The 16,535-nt window shown below is 33.5% G+C and overlaps 1 protein-coding gene across 4 annotated transcripts in view; it reads right to left on the bottom strand.

Annotated features, from left to right (window-relative positions):
• LOC141453810 (uncharacterized) overlaps window positions 1–16,535 on the bottom strand; it is a 90,451-nt gene that overhangs the window by 7,093 nt on the left and 66,823 nt on the right. For 2 of the 4 annotated variants that reach the window (XR_012458193.1, XM_074127448.1), the window contains one exon: window positions 314–5,241. Coding sequence is in view for 1 of the 4 variants with exons in the window: in XM_074127448.1 (XP_073983549.1) it covers window positions 5,213–5,241 (29 nt within the window). In the remaining 3 variants the exon portion in view is untranslated. Of the gene's footprint in view, window positions 1–313; window positions 5,242–16,535 lie in introns of those variants that run through there. The other 2 variants (XR_012458192.1, XR_012458191.1) reach the window with 2 other exon arrangements.

Here is a 16,535-nt window from a genome sequence, read left to right on the forward strand (position 1 = left end):
AAAGAGGCAAAGATTTTTTAATCGAACAATTCATTGATTTAAATCGGTTAACTCATTGATAATTTAAACGATTGCAGTACTTCCTCTTAGTAGGAGCAAGAGAATCAGCAACGTAGAGGAGCTTTAACCACTTATTCGAGCTGAATTTTATCAAAATCGGACTAAGCGTTATAGAAATATTGGTAATAATAGTTTTAGAAAGGGCCTTATTTGGGTGGGGCAAACTCCCCTCCTTATGAGGCACGAGGCGTTTAATCAACCCTTATACTTAACATTTTAAACTGTAAGTTTTTGTTAAAGAGATTTTTGTACCTTTTGGATGGATTTTCCTTTTTGTCTATTTTGCAAAGTTACATATCTGCTTTACAGATTTTTTTAAAATTTGGAATAATAAATTTTAATTGTATCATTATAACCTGAAAAGGTGTTAAGTCGGAGTTACTACCACTGGAGAGATCTTTTTAAAGAATGATTATAGTTGCGGTCCCCAAACCATCCTCAATAACAATTTTTTTGAGAAAGCGTTTTGAATAAAATAGGAAGGTAATTTGTACGTAAATAGCAAAATTAAACTGCGATTTCAGTACTTCCCTTTAAGAGGAGTAAGAAAAATAAACTGCGATTACAGTACTTCTCCCTAAAAGGCAAAGAGGCAAAGATTTTGAATCGAACTACAATTCATTAATGAAAATCGGTTCACTCATTGAAAATTTTAACGATTGCAGTACTTCCTCTTAGTAGGTGTAAGAGCATGATGGCACTTCACAGCCACGTAGAGGAGCTTTAACCACTTATTCGGGCTGAATTTTATCAAAATCGGACTAAGCGTTATAGAAATATTGGTAATAATAGTTTTAGAAAGGGCCTTACTTGGGTGGGGCAAACTCCCCTCCTTATGAGGCACAGCGTCGAGACTTTTAAAGTGCAAATCTGTACAAAATTTCGATTCGAATGACACTTCATTCATGAAAATCGGTTCACGTTTCGATAATTTGAAACGATTGCAATACTTCCCCTTAACAAGTGAAGGAGCAGATCGTCGCTTTAATGTTACGTAGGGGAACCCTAACCCTGTCATCCTACCAAATTTTATCAAAATCGGGCTAAGATTTACAGAGTAATTAATGATAATAATTTTGGAGGGGGCCTTACATAAAAGGGGCTAACTCCTCTCCCATTTGATGTACAGGGTCGAGACCCCCAAAAGGCACATCTACATAACATTCCGACTCGAATGATACCTCATTCATGAAAATCGGTTCACGCGTTTAGGCGCTACGTTGTTTACAAAAAAGGTAACAACAACAACAACAAGAAGAAGAACAAGAAGAACAAGAACAAGAACATTTTTTGAAAATGCCGTTTTTGCTCATTTTCAGCATCTTTTTTCTCAAAACCTATCAAATCTAGGTTGTTGCAAAAAAATTACAGTTATAAAGGAGGGTTTGCCCTACATTATAAAGAAAATTTGGGAATTTTATCTTTTATAGAAAAAGAGAAAAAAATTGTCAAAGTTGGGTGTTTTTCAACGTTACGCTTTTTCGTGCAGTTTTTGATGATCAACCCTTATACAACTGTCCTACCGGACAGTTTTAATTATTATTATTGTTGTTATTATTATTAAAAACTGTCTGTGAAGAAAAAGAGAAAAAACTCATTCAAAGAGGGAAATCGAAATTTGAAATCGAATTTTTAATTATACTTTATATCTGTACAAAATTTCGATTCGAATGACACTTCATTCATGAAAATAGGTTTACGTTTCGATAATTTGAAACGATTGCTATACTTCCCCTTAACAAGTGTAAAAGCAGATCGTCGCTTTAATGTTACGTAGGGGAGCCCTAACCCTGTCATCCTACCAAATTTTATCAAAATCGGGCTAAGATTTACAGAGTAATTAATGATAATAATTTTGGAGGGGGCCTTACATAAACGGGGCTAACTCCTCTCCCATTTGATGTACAGGGTCGAGACCCCCAAAAGGCACATCTACATAACATTTCGACTCTAATGATACCTCATTCATGAAAATCGGTTCACGCGTTTAGGCGCTACGTTGTTTACAAAAAAGGTAACAACAACAACAACAACAACAACAAGAAGAAGAAGAAGAAGAACAAGAAGAACAAGAACAAGAACATTTTTTGAAAATGCCGTTTTTGCACATTTTCAGCATCTTTTTTCTCAAAATCTATCAAATCTAGGTTGTTGCAAAAAAAATTACAGCTATAAAGGAGGATTTGCCCTTTATTTCAAAGAAAATTTGGGAATTTTATCTTTTATAGAAAAAGAGAAAAAAATTGTCAAAGTTGGGTGTTTTTTAACGTTACGCTTTTTCGTGCAGTTTTTGATGATCAACCCTTATACAACTGTCCTACCGGACAGTTTTAATTACGACTGGAGCAAATTAATAGTAGCTCACAAACAAAATTCACATTTATTCCAATTTAAGATAAACGCAAGTGTCCTTTTATTTATTCAACGTGATATGTGTGGGGTTAGCGTTACTCAAAAAATGTTGAAACTGCTAAGATTTCAAATTTGTTAATTTGAAAATGAGAGAGTAGAATCATTAGGTCAAGTTTTCACCAGATACAAAACCTTATTAGGGTCCTAGAGAACAAGGTATTTAAGTTCTTGTAAATGATTCTTTGAACTTTGTGCGCAAAGAGGCCTTAATGGCCGAAAGTTAGGGAATACATCAAAGCTGAGACGAGCTGTGTGGGGTAATGGGTTCTTTTAGAAGAAAAAGTACGGGCAGTTTCTAGGAGAGAGGGCAGGGTAAGTTCTATTTCATTGAATTGTACTGTAACGGCATGTATATAATAAAATTATTGAGAATTAACTTTGTGGCTAAAATGCCGAATTTGAAGATCGCTTTAGCAGGAAGAAAGGATGAGTCTCTGGAACGATTCTTGACTGATATTTAAGAAGTGTTTCCAGAACTACGCGCTTCCTTTGAAACGAGAGGACAAATAAGCCCTAAGTTCTATAAGTTTTATATCAACTTAATTAGTAAAGGTTTTCTCCTAAAAATTTATAATTTTATTAGTGTTTACATAAAAAGATTTAGGTTTACTCCAAGCTTCTTATAATAAAAGTTTAATAACTTTTTTGCCGTTGATTGTGATTTTAATAGCAACAATCGTTAGAGACAAATCTGAAGGTAGGCAGCTGACTTTCATCCCACGATCTCCCCGTAGGAATTTTATCTTCAAGAATAGAAGTACGAGAAATTAACATTTTTAGGATCGAAATGGGATCCCCTTAAGAGTATAAATAATTTGGAAGAGGATAAAAAGTAACCATATATTGGCTAGTAAAACCATTTTCAAAAATCATAACGACTTCAAATTAAGTATTAATTATATTCAAAATAATCACCTCATGACTAGGGATCTTTTGGCGAAAACTTGATATAACTTTCCTCATGAGTACATTAAAATATATTGAGTGAACAATGTAAGAAATATTCTACAGTTTGAAGAGAAATTACTAAGGTTAAGATCTCAGAATATTATTTACACTAAAGTTCTATGAACTTTCCTACTAAATGTAGGGGAATCTAAAAATACACGTTTTCCCGATTAAAACAATTGCATTCTTCCCCCTTTAAAAGGAGGAATGATAAACTAATGGAAAGCGAACATGACAAGTTTCTGAGATGATATCTACAAGGCCTTAAATTATCATAGAAACTGTCGTTTAGAATTAACCAAAATGTTTCAAAAGCGAAAACTCCCAAGTAATTGATATAACGGTTTGGTTAACACTTGACTGGTGCGGACAGTAAGTTAGCGATTAAAATCCTGAAGTGGCCGTTACGAGCTACTGAAATGTTTTTTATAGAGTTTTGATGGTGTCTCGAAAATGACTCCGCAATTTTTTACTTGATTTTTTTATTTGTTTACTTCATACATACGAATAAGCGCTTAATTTAGAAGTTCTTTTTTAAAACATTTTAGCGTACTTGGGGGTTGGATGCTGATTTATTTTACCCTCCCCCACCCCTCCAAAGAGTAGTTTCAGTGTAATATAATGGTCTTACATTTCCGAAAAGTTCTTTAAACTCTAAAAGGCTTTAAAGTTTAAAGGGAGCATTTTCTCCTACAAAGCTTTTTCTTGTACTGAGAACGGTTTCATCATCTTTATCATGTTAATAGCAATTAATAATGTCTCTAAAATACTGAATTTGCAGCAAAAAAAAAAATCTGATTTTAATAAAATTGCAAAAATTTCGGGTGTTTTCTATTTAAGTTACGGGACACTTTTCTTATTAAATTATCAATTAATAAAATTTCTAGAATGAATAAATGAAATGATACTAATGTTGAATATTTTATCTAAATACTGACAAAACTCGTCGTAGAGAGTTTGGTTAAACTTTTTGAATCCTATGAGACTATTTATAGTGATTAGGTAAATACAGGAACTAGCTAATTGTGAAGTAGTATACTCATGGGGTGTAACACAGTGTTGATGGTCAGAGAGTAATAATAATGTCTCTGTTGTTACGCATACAGCTAAAGACAACGGACTATCTGCAGAGAGAAGTTGGAACAACTTAGAAAGCCACTTTGGTTGGCGGTGTTCCGACATCATGAATTATCGCTTTTGTGAAAATTCGTGGGCAACGTACACACTACGTCATGAGAGAGAAAGAGAGAGAGAGAGGACAGGTTAGAATGAGGGATAAGCTAAAGAGAATTGAGGAGACGAACCTAACAAACTAAGTGTTGTTATGGAACATTCTAGGGGATACAAAACATAGTTTGCATTCCTCAACGTCAACCTTTATACTCGCAAGTAGGGGGGTTGGGAATAGTTAAAGGGGGTACTGAGCTTTCAGAAAGGAAGTAACAACGAGGGTAAGACGAAGAAGGGACACCCCTGAACAAGCGCAAAGGGCGTCAAAACCCTAAAACTATACATACACCCACACAAAAACCTTCCCTTACTTTCTCGAACGTAGTATTAAGATTGTCTGCTCTTCAAACTACTGTTTAGAAACATTTACTATGCTACTAATCCCTCAAAATACTTAACAATAGAACTTAAAAATAGATATTATTTTTCAAGTTATTATGAACAAATCAAATGTTTTGTATTTGAGTTACCTACGTGCTGCCTCCTCCAAACGGATGGATTATCTTCTATGAATGGTTTTCAAATGATGAATTCAACACTTTAACTCCAGTAAATGATGTATCTATTCAGCTTCAGCTTTAATGTCCGTTCCTGAAGAGAGAAAAAAAAAATCAACTGTAAAACCTTTCATAAAAAATTAAATATACTGTAACCAATAAAAAAGATTGAACGATCTAAAATGGTCACTAATTTTACACAATGAATATTATTTAGGAAAATGCTAGTTACTACTCCTAAACACAAGCACATTTGAGGAGGTTACTACACATTATCACGTGCACACGAACTATGAGCTATGAGCAAAGACTGAACAGAAACTGATGATGGTTCACAGTGGTAGGGATTGGTGAAATCTCCCCACTATTCCTACTTGCGAGTTCCTCAACAAATACATCCGACTGACAGCATTGTATTTGCTTATATCAGACACAATCATGTGATCTAGTGTATTATTGCTTTGCCCAAACATAACATTCTTTTGTGAATGGTATACGCATTTTATGTACACAAAGATAAAAATGTATAAGTTGCCTATTTTTATCATCAGGCATGAATAAAAAAAAAAGGAATGGTCAAAATGTACTCCCCCTTCATTTTAGGAAATTCATGTTAATTCTAAATTATTTCTGTTATTAGGTTTTACATCAGTAATTAAATTTTAGGTGAACATTAGCATTCTGTTTTGAAATATGGTTAATTCTAAGGGAGTGCGACTTCACTGAAGCGATTTTCCAGTATTTTGTGATTACTTCGATAAGTATGTGAAGAAACATCTCTCTTTGAAACAATTCTATTAGCTATATAATACTAAGAAACTATATATAACTGGAAATTTACAATTGCAGGTTTGCTCCTGCAAAAAGTAACTGCCACAATAACAGGTGAGGAGTTACCCACCTATTGGTGGCTCTCCAATGAATCAATTATTGGACCTTCAACGCCAAATGAATCACGCGGCTTCTCAGTCGACAGTTGGGGTTGTATGGAAGTGTCAATGATGAAAGCTGGTCTATGAGAGGATCGCGATATGCGGAAAGACGAGAGTCGGTTAGTGATCAAATCTTAAATAAAAGCCACTTTAAGACCAATACGAATGGTTCTTAAAGAAACTTAGCATGGGAGCAATAGTTTTACGGCGCAAAAATTTGAAATCTAGTGTTTGTTATAGGTAGATATGTCTAAATAAGTTTCAGTAACATGTTATACATAGATACTTTGTTGTTTAGCGTCAATATTGATCGTCTGTCAGAGAGTCTTACCAGTAGGTAGTCGCGTTTTTTGAGTTTCTGCAGTTTGAGGCGGGTGTGTGGTTCCATGTCAAAAGTTTGCCCATATATAAGTCCCAGGTAGGTGAAAAGAAGGGCAATCTAGTCGTAGTAAACTAGAGGGTATGTGACACGACTGAGGGTCATTTTTGAAACCATTCCTTTAGGGAGTTTACGTAATTGTTGTTGTAAGAAACGTGTAGATAGAACTGGGTCTGAATGTGAAGAGAGTATGGTGGCATTGTCGATTACATTTTGAATAATATTAAAACTCGTATTACTGGAATTACAAATATTGAAGAAAGTCACTACACAGAATGGGTTGCTGCAACATGAATTTTGTTTCCCCCCTCTAAAATAACTTATTTGAAACACTCCTGAGGAAAAATTAATTTTAGGGTTTAGAGGAACTTGCTTATAATGATTACAGTAAGAGACAGTATTTTGAGTGTTTCACATGAGATAAATCAGATTTTTGGGAGATTGAACATCCGTTTGGTCCCAATTTCGCCCATCTTCACGATGTCTTCGATCATTGAGGGAAAATATTAATGAATGAAAACAAAATATCACCAAATTTGCTGGCCAAATTGAAAAGAAAATTACAAAAAAAAATGTTTAATTAAAATGATAATGATTCAATTGACTTCACACACTAACATACATCAAGAAACAGTGAGGGGACAGAGTAACTACCCACAGTTAGTCCCAATTCCAAACACGGCGAATCATATTGTAGAATGATTGGTTGATTGAATGGAAAATTGATGTGTGGATTTTTATTGGTCCCCTCCCCCTGAACCCGAGCAACCACCTCATTGGTTAGGACGGACACAAACAATAAATTGACTCTGCACCTATTAAAAGGCTGTGTGTAACGTGGAAAATAAATTGCATGTTTTCCACTAACAACCAATAGTAATCTACCATATACTGGACTCTACTGAATATTTTTTCCAAGTTTGTGAAATTTTTATAGCTTTCAATTTTTCAAGTAGTAGAAACAATAAGGCGGTAAATGCGGAAGTGAAATAGTGATTTTGATTCTATTTCCTCTCTCTTTCACTTCCAATTAAGTCTTGTTTTTTAATTTCCTTAATACTGGGAACTGCTAAAAATGAAAACCGAGATTAATTTTGTTTCAAATATTCGCAATTTTGAACGTTCTGGTTGGCTTATTGTTAATAGTCGTATTATTTTTTTATTAAATACTTAAATTAAAACTGTCCGGTAGGACAGTTGTATAAGGGTTGATCGTCAAAAACTGCACGAAAAAGCGTAACGTTGAAAAACACCCAACTTTGACAATTTTTTTCTCTTTTTCTATAAAAGATAAAATTCCCAAATTTTCTTTAAAATAAAGGGCAAACCCTCCTTTATAACTGTAATTTTTTTGCAACAACCCAGATCTAATAGGTTTCGAGAAAAAAGTTGCCAAAAATGAGCAAAAACCGCTTTTTCAAAAAATGTTCTTGTTCTTGTTGTTCTTGTTGTTACCTTTTTTGTAAACAACGTAGCGCCTAAACGCGCAAACCGATATTCATGAATGAGGTGTCATTCGATTCGGAATTTTATGTAGATGTGCCTTTTGGGGGTCTCGACGCTGTACATTAAACAAGAGAGGAGTTAGCCCCCTTAATGCAAGGCCCCCTCCAAAATTATTATTACTAATTACTCTGTAAATCTTGGCCCGATTTTGATAAAATTTGGTAAGATGATAGGGTTAGGGCTCCCCTACGTAACATTAAAGCGGCGATCAGCTCTTACACTTGCTGAGGGGAAGTATAGCAATCGTTGCAAATTATCGACACGTGAACCGATTTTCATGAATGAACTGTCATTCGAATCGAAATTTTGTACAGATTTGCACTTTAAAAGTCTCGACGCCGTGCCTCATAAGGAGGGGAGTTAGCCCCACCCAAATAAGGCCCTTTCTAAAACTATTATTACCAATATTTCTATAACGCTAAATCCGATTTTGATAAAATTCAGCTCGAATAAGTGGTTAAAGCTTCTCTACGTTGCTGATGCTCTTGCACCTACTAAGAGGAAGTACTGCAATCGTTTAAATTATCAATGAGTGAACCGATTTAAATCAATGAATTGTCGTTCGATTAAAAAATCTTTGCCTCTTTGCCTTTTAGGGAGAAGTACTGCAATCGTAGTTTATTTTTCTTACTCCTCTTAAAAGGAAGTACTGAAATCGCAGTTTAATTTTGCTATTTACGTACAAATACCTTCCTATGTTATTCAAAACGCTTTTTCAAAAAAATTGTTATTGAGGATGGTTTGGGGGAACGCAACTATAATCATTCTTTAAAAAGATCTCTCCAGTGGTAGTTACGGTTCCGACTTAACACCTTATCAGATTATAATGATAGAATTGCTTATTCCAAATTTTAAAAAAATCTGTAAAGAAGATATGTAACTTTGTAAAATAGACAAAAAGGAAAATCTATCCAAAAGGTACAAAAATCTCCTTAACAAAAACTTACAGTTTCAAATGTTAAGTATAAGGGTTGATTAATCGCCAAAAGGTACACAAATCAGCGTGTACCCAACATTTCATTAATACTTCATTAATAGTCAAGTAATTCTACTGCATTAATTTTCATTAATAAGTTATTTTTTAGAATTTATTAGATGTCACAGACCCTTATGCTGGCCACTTCATTTATAATATTTTTTGTTATAATTATGATAAATCACATATATATGTACATGCATGTTAAAGTAGAACAAGACAAAGTTAGAGTAGGCTACTGTCTTGAATTCGTCTTACCGAAATATTCGTGAGCACAAATAACACACAGTTAATAACAAGTAGATTATTCAACAACAATTATTGATTTCTCAATTGTAATTTAATTTAGTCCCCCTAATTTTACTTATAGTAAAATGCTGGAATAATTAGCTGTCCTAAAAATATGTATATCTACATATATATGAACAAGCATGTTAAAGTAGAAAAATACAAAGTTAGAGTAGGCTACTGTCTTGAATTCGTCTTACCGATATTACATATATACAACATTGTGGGATGAATACCTAGATTGAGAATGTAATTGAAACTATATTATTTGCGATAAAGCCAGATAATTATTATCTATTATTATAAACGTTTGACTACTTCATAAAATAACAATTGCTTTAATCAAAGAATGAACTTAAACCGACGATTTGTATTTAAAAATAAAAATATATAAATGAAATAAACAAAATCATTGATGTAAGTTTTTTATAAAAAAAAGTTTTGAATTTTTTAGCCTCATAATTTTTTTTTTATTTTTTGTAACGTTTTTCTTTTTAACCTGTAATTAATAGTTTGATTATTATAAATAACTAGATATTACAGTCAATCTACAGTGCTACTTGAACATATTATATTTTGTAGACGAAAATGGCCAGCATAAGGGTCTGTGACATCTAATAAATTCTAAAAAATAACTTATTAATGAAAATTAATGCAGTAGAATTACTTGACTATTAATGAAGTATTAATGAAATGTTGGGTACACGCTGATTTGTGTACCTTTTGGCGATTAATCAACCCTTATACTTAACATTTGAAACTGTAAGTTTTTGTTAATAGTCTAAAAAATTCCGTTACTTTGTTGTGAGATTTACTATTGTAATTAATAAATATGGCACTGAACAAAAAAAAAGTTACTAGAGAATTTTTTTTTTAAATTTCCCAATAAACACAAAGTACAATAGGTATTGTTAAATATAAGATTTGAGACAAATCTTTAAGAACCGTTTGTTTTTCCCAGATAACAGGCGTGCATACTAGGCTTGAATCAGTGTGTTAGTGTTAATTTATTCAAAGTTTACGAAAGATTCATAGGCGATATTAAAATTCTTCAATTATATTTGTACCAACCCACCAGTTGGGTACAACTGAGGGCTGTCTGCCTTCAAATAATGCAGCGGCTGTCCGCTAGCTAAGTTGACAGCACGACACTGTCAAACAGAACAATACAACCTTAATGCATTGAAGTTGCCCTGTTTTTTTTTTTTTTTTTTTTTTTTTTCTTGATCGAGGCACTTTTGCAGGAATGGGCAGTTTTATAAACTTAGCAACGATTAAGCAGAAAGAATTAAGTTAAAGTTCAGTGACGTCGCTGTAGAGAACTTACTAGTTTGCAGTGGGAAGTCTTTTTTTCACCGATAACTTTTTTTAAAAAAGAGTTCCCCGAAAGATTTGCAACTAATGGTGAATCAATTGGAAACAAAACAAGGCAGATTATTTGTGCACGCACTCGAATACTTCTGTAACCAGATAAATCAGTGTGATTTGAAACATATTCCTAGCGAAAATAATGTTTTGAGGAATTTCAAGGGAGCGCAGCAACTTTTAGCATCTCTTTCAAATCACACAAATTACTAGTTTCGCCGAATGGACAGCATCAAGAACAAAGACATTGATAGAAACAAAATTTGAAGAAAATTAGCTAACCAATAGTACAACATTGCAAAGTAAAGCAACAATGGGAGTAAGTGAATGTAATGAGCTAGAGTTCGCCGGTGGGTGCAGTTAACAAATTTAACCAACAATTATCACTTTGTTACATTTTTATCAATATGTACTTCAAAAGGTTATCAAAAATGCGTATTGAGATTTTACTAAAAGCCCTTAAGGCGCATTATTGATAACAATAGACCAAAACTCCAACTCCAAGAAGTGACAGTTCAACAAAGCAAGTGTATCCATTAGAAAGTCATAAATTGCGTTCAAAATTTACATTTATGTGCATACATTTAAGGACAACAACAGAATTAAGATGATCTACATGTAACAATGCTAGAATTTACAAATGAATAGAGTATCAATTCACCACGATAAACCATAAACATGGAAGGAAGAGGTCAGAGGTTAAACTGCTAAACAAAACGAGGTCATCCGAACGATGACGATCTCTTTCTTTATGTACAATACTATGTAAATTTGCTATCCATTCGGGGGGCAATATGTCCTGTCTAAGTGAATAGTAATGGCTAATTTTTGCCTCTTTTTTTTTAAATTAAAAAGAAAAAAATGCATAAAAACTCCATAAATTAGAGAAAATTATTGCGATGATAAAAAAGAAAACGTTTTTCATTTTGAAATCCTATGCTAATGTAGGAGTTGCGAGTTATGTTTATCCCAAGTTATTTGCCCTTAAACGAGAGTGATGAAGATGAAAAGTGGGGTTTGTACTCGTTCTTAAGGGATAACCGGTTAAGATTACCATGTTCACGCCTCTGTTGTTTTGCAGGAAAACTTCTTAAAACAGTTACAAGAGATTCTCCATCTGTTTTCAGATTTTAACAGAAATGTTTATGAAGATAAATCCAATAAGATTTAAAAGAACTTGTTGGTATCTTCCTGCTTTGTACAAGAATTTGGACGTCTTAAAGGTGTAAAGTTTTGTGATATGTTGAGCTTAAGAGTTCGCTCGGCAACTGAAATGACTAGCTGAAATTTGCTTGCAGGGTCGTTTAGCTCAATGAACAACTACTTCCGCAGATTATCGTGATTGTGCGAATAGCTGGAGGCAACAGAGGTTTTTTTTTATCTAGTTAGATTGGAATCTGAAGATCCTGAAGTCAGTTTAAGATCTCTGAAGATGTGATTGGGAAGCCCACTTCCAGCGAAAGGTGGGCATGTATTTACTGAAGGGGCATTATCCGCATTAGTAATAATCTAAAAAATAAAGTTCAACAAACACTATGTAATTGAACAGGAAAAATAACTGGGAAGGTTGTAAACAATTTTGCCAAACATTTATTATTTTTATTCAGTTAAGACTGCCAGTCATAAACTTCAGTTATTTTGGCGCATTAACACACTTTAAAAAGTCACCTCCCGTCGTGAGTCATAACATCTAGTTTTAGAAGAGACTATTCAACACATTTTTTCTCCTTTAGTTTCACTTGACATTCAATTGCAATTCGTAAAATAAAATTATCCACTAATAAAGAGTTTTTCTGCACCTACATCTTGAAAAGTATTAGTTTTTGAAATTGGGTTTTTTAAAATGAACTTTTCCAGTAAATAAGATTTCTCGATAAGTCTAAAGATGATATTAGGCAATGATTTTCTGATATCTAAAAATTAGATATCGAAATTAAAAGTTAATTTATATTTTTTAACAAATTTTAGGCATAGGCAAGACTTTCTATTTTGACCTAACTAAACATTTTATTGAACTTGAACTATTACACAGTGAAAACGTTTAGAAAAATTGAATTTTAGCCAGAATAGTTGAATACAAACTATTATTCTATAACTTGGGTTTATAGCCGAGGGAAAATTAAGGTAGAAGTTAATCTCTTAAATCAAGATTAATCTCTATTAATATTAAATCTTAACGTAACTCTTTTCTTGTTGTAAAAGATGAAAACAATTCCCACGCGGAGATCCCAGCCTCCGAATTCAGTTCAGCTATCTGCTCTTGGAATTGTCTGGAGTATCTATAAATGAATTTTGAATTCATAATTCAGGGCAAAAAGAATTTGTTAAAAAAGTACTTATGCATTAATTTTATTATTAAAAAGTTAGGAATGAACCTAGAATTTTTATCTCTTAAAAGTGTTGGAAATGCTTTAAACAAGAAAAATCTTTTCTTAATAAGTTAATTAAAAACTTTTAAAATGAAACTTTTTTAAAAAAAGTTTAAGGAATTTTTCTACCTCTAGGCGGATAGCAAACCACACTTAACTTAAAGTTCACATAAAATTGACAAAATTCAAAGCCAAATATGGGAAACCATCTTATCATTTCGGTACGTCCCTTTTCAAACCTCTCAGCAGTTTTGTCGCCTACCCTACTAGTTATTATTGCGTATATTAAAATAAAGCCTTCAATAAATCTAGAAACTAGAGAAAGATGGGAAAGGAGAGGTCATTGCCACTGATCAATAATCTCTAAACCACAACTGATAGTGAAACGGAAGAAGTAAAAGAGTTCTTATTGGAACAAAAAAAAACTAAAAACACAGATCTAAACTAGCGAACTCATACAAATAATTTGGTTTGTAAACTACTAACAGTGTTAGTACGGAACACTTTCTTCAGCCATCCAGCACGGCTAGGACCGTTCCAAACTCTAATTTAACAGCACTTAGTCCCAATTTTCCCACACACACACACAAACGTTCCACCGTGAAACTGAATTTCTTCCAGAACTAAAAACAAATCACCACTAAACATAAAACTAGAATTTAACAATTAAAATAGTTCATTTGTTTGTTGTTTCACAAAAATCTTTTAATTTTTCTTCTGCAATCCTTGCAATCTAAAATTCTTCGCTCTATAGTAAACGCTCCTTTCTACGTCACCAATCAAACCATTCACACAGACTTGAACATTCCTTTCGTCACACAAGTGGCTGAAAACACGTTACAGTAAATTCCATCTTAACATTCAAACACATCACAATCCACTGGTACAACATCTATCTTCAAGAACATTTCCAGACAACACTTCCAGACGTCTTAAAAGACAGTGGCCTCGCGATCTCCTCTCTGATGAAGAGAGTCAGTAGAAAGTAAAATGTTTTTGGAGTGTTACCGCTGGGTAACTTCTCCACTCTTTTATTGTTATTTGTTATCATTGTTGCTTATAACGCAAAATGCGTTGATTGTAACTAAATAAATGATTAAAAAAAAAAAAAAATTTTTTCTATAACATTAGTACAATTAACTTTTAGTTAATTTGGAAGCTCAAAATCTTGAATGATAAAAATGGACGTAAGTAAATAATGCAACACGGAAAACAATTAGACGAAAGTACAAAATGTTTACACATAGTGACTTACCGCCGAAGAGAAAACTGGATTACCTTTTTCTCCAGAAAATGGCGATTATATTTTAGTCAAGAAAACTCAGATCATCACTTCGCGGATGGCACAGCGAGCTCTTTTATTGCTCAATTGGTATTTGCTTTGGAATAAGGTACTTTTAGCCGAGAATTGGTCGGCACTTGGAAGTATAACTCCCTCGAAAAGTAGGCAATACTTAACTTCTTTCTTTCACTTTAAGCTCTGTGATGATGCTTAGCAAAGATACCGGAATCAGATTCTGCCTAAAGATTCTTGTACAGCAGCCTTAAGGGCCTACGCCACCGCGACCAATTGTTGGATCCATTGTTGCTCAGATTCTGCCCTTAGTCCTTTTCCTTTTTTGCGAATACCTCAAACAATCCAATCAAATTACAACATCTTTAAACAATCTTTTAAGATCTTTGTAAAGGTCATGTTTTGCTTTTTGGATACATGTCTGCTTAAGAAATATTAAAAAAATTGAAATTCTACCAAAAATGCATTATTGTGGAGAGTATTAAATGAAATAGAAAACAACTTATGCAAATTCTTGTAAGGCTTTCTTTTGCTGGAAACACAAAATCTATCCAAGTAAACTAGCATTCGATAAGTCCATTTTGATTAAATCATTATTAAGATTTAAACAACCGGATATTACAGTTAAATGATGTTTTAGAAAAGAACTTTATCCATCTCCTCTCCCACTGCCTTAAGAAGCATCTTCCTGGGAATCTTTATGGGCTGTCTTGAGTAACTTTTTGTTATTTAGAGTCAATTTTGGATCGTCTTAGGTGTAGGTCGTTTGATCATTCGGTAACGTAAGTTAATGGCGCTTGGCTCGGGCATGGGGATTCCACGTGGGCTTTTGTCGCGATTAGAGTCCAAGATATCGCACTTTATCAGCTGGAGAGATAAGAATATGGTTCAGATGGATTAATGGAAGTACATTATGATTGAGGATGAAGATTATGTAGTATGATTTGGTCTCGTTTACTTTTAATTTCCATTTGCAAACCCTGGTTCTGAATTATGGGTTAGGATGACCGTATCATCGGCGTACGAATACACTGAAGTGCTGGGATGTAGAGGAAGATCAGCCTTGTGGAGAAAATCTAAAAACTGCACAATACAGTACTAAGTAGTGGGTAATAGTAAAGTTTGTAATACTTAAATTATAAAGTATGGATTTTTAAAACTCGTTCTATGTACGGTTTCCTAAAAAAATCAATTGAAATGAAATATGAACAATTTTAAGGCCCGGCAAGGAGAGAGAGAGAGGTAAAATAATTTCTCACGAGATAACCAATGAGAGAGAATGTACTACAGACAGGGAAGATGAGCGGTAATATTTCCTGTTAACAATTAAAGGAAATTGTTCATTTATTATACAATTGATGCTGCTGTCGGTGACGAGCGTACCATATTTACAGCATCGCGCTGATGATGCGAGTCAGTATTTGTAGTCAGCAAACAACCACACTACTACCACCACCACCAACGCTAACTTTAAACATCATCAACAATAACAATAAAACAACTTGTTACTACAATATTTAATATTAAGTGTATCAAGCGTAATGGCCTGCGTTAACTCTCCAACACCCCAGGCTAGTAATGTTGGTAATTGTTAAATTAAACAAGAATGATTTATCACACAAGAACTGTTTTAATCAGCTAAATTCAACGACAGCGTTGAACTTAGCGAGGAAAATCATAATCGTTTTAATCTGTTTGGACATTTTTGAAACTAAAACTCAGTGGCAAAAAAAAAGTAAAAAATATGAGTCTGAACCACTTCATAACCACGGATTCAACAAAAACGGTTAAACCAGTTGAACACTAATCTTTTCTAAAGAAGTCTTACTGACACACGTGGTGAGCAGATGGTAATAATATAATGGTGGGTAAAGCAACTTCTACCATAAATATGACCCTGTTCGTCTCATGCAGTTAAGAAACCTGAAGAGATCCTTTGGATATTTCATCCTTTATTTCTTTTATTATTGATTTTTCTGTTTCTTTTAGAAAATTGGAAAACGTTTAAACTAAGAATTTTTCTTAATTTCAAAACTTAATATTAAGTAAAACTTTTTTGAAAAATTTGACATGATGGCTCTACTTTCTGTTAAGAGCGGAGCGATTGTGAAAAGTTAAAATGTTCCGAAGTAATTGTTAGCAAAGCAGACAAACGTTAAAAGTAGAGAAGATAAAAAAAAAAAATACAATAGCAATAACAAGCGAAAGAAAGAGACTGAGATTTGAAAGAAATGTTGAATAAGTATAGGAGCTTGCAGAGACGGATGCGAAGTGAATCA

The sequence above is a fragment of the Rhodnius prolixus genome, unplaced genomic scaffold, assembly GCF_049639745.1.
Source record: "Rhodnius prolixus isolate KJV_2025 unplaced genomic scaffold, Rpr scaffold_3, whole genome shotgun sequence".
NCBI classification, from domain to species: domain Eukaryota; kingdom Metazoa; phylum Arthropoda; class Insecta; order Hemiptera; family Reduviidae; genus Rhodnius; species Rhodnius prolixus.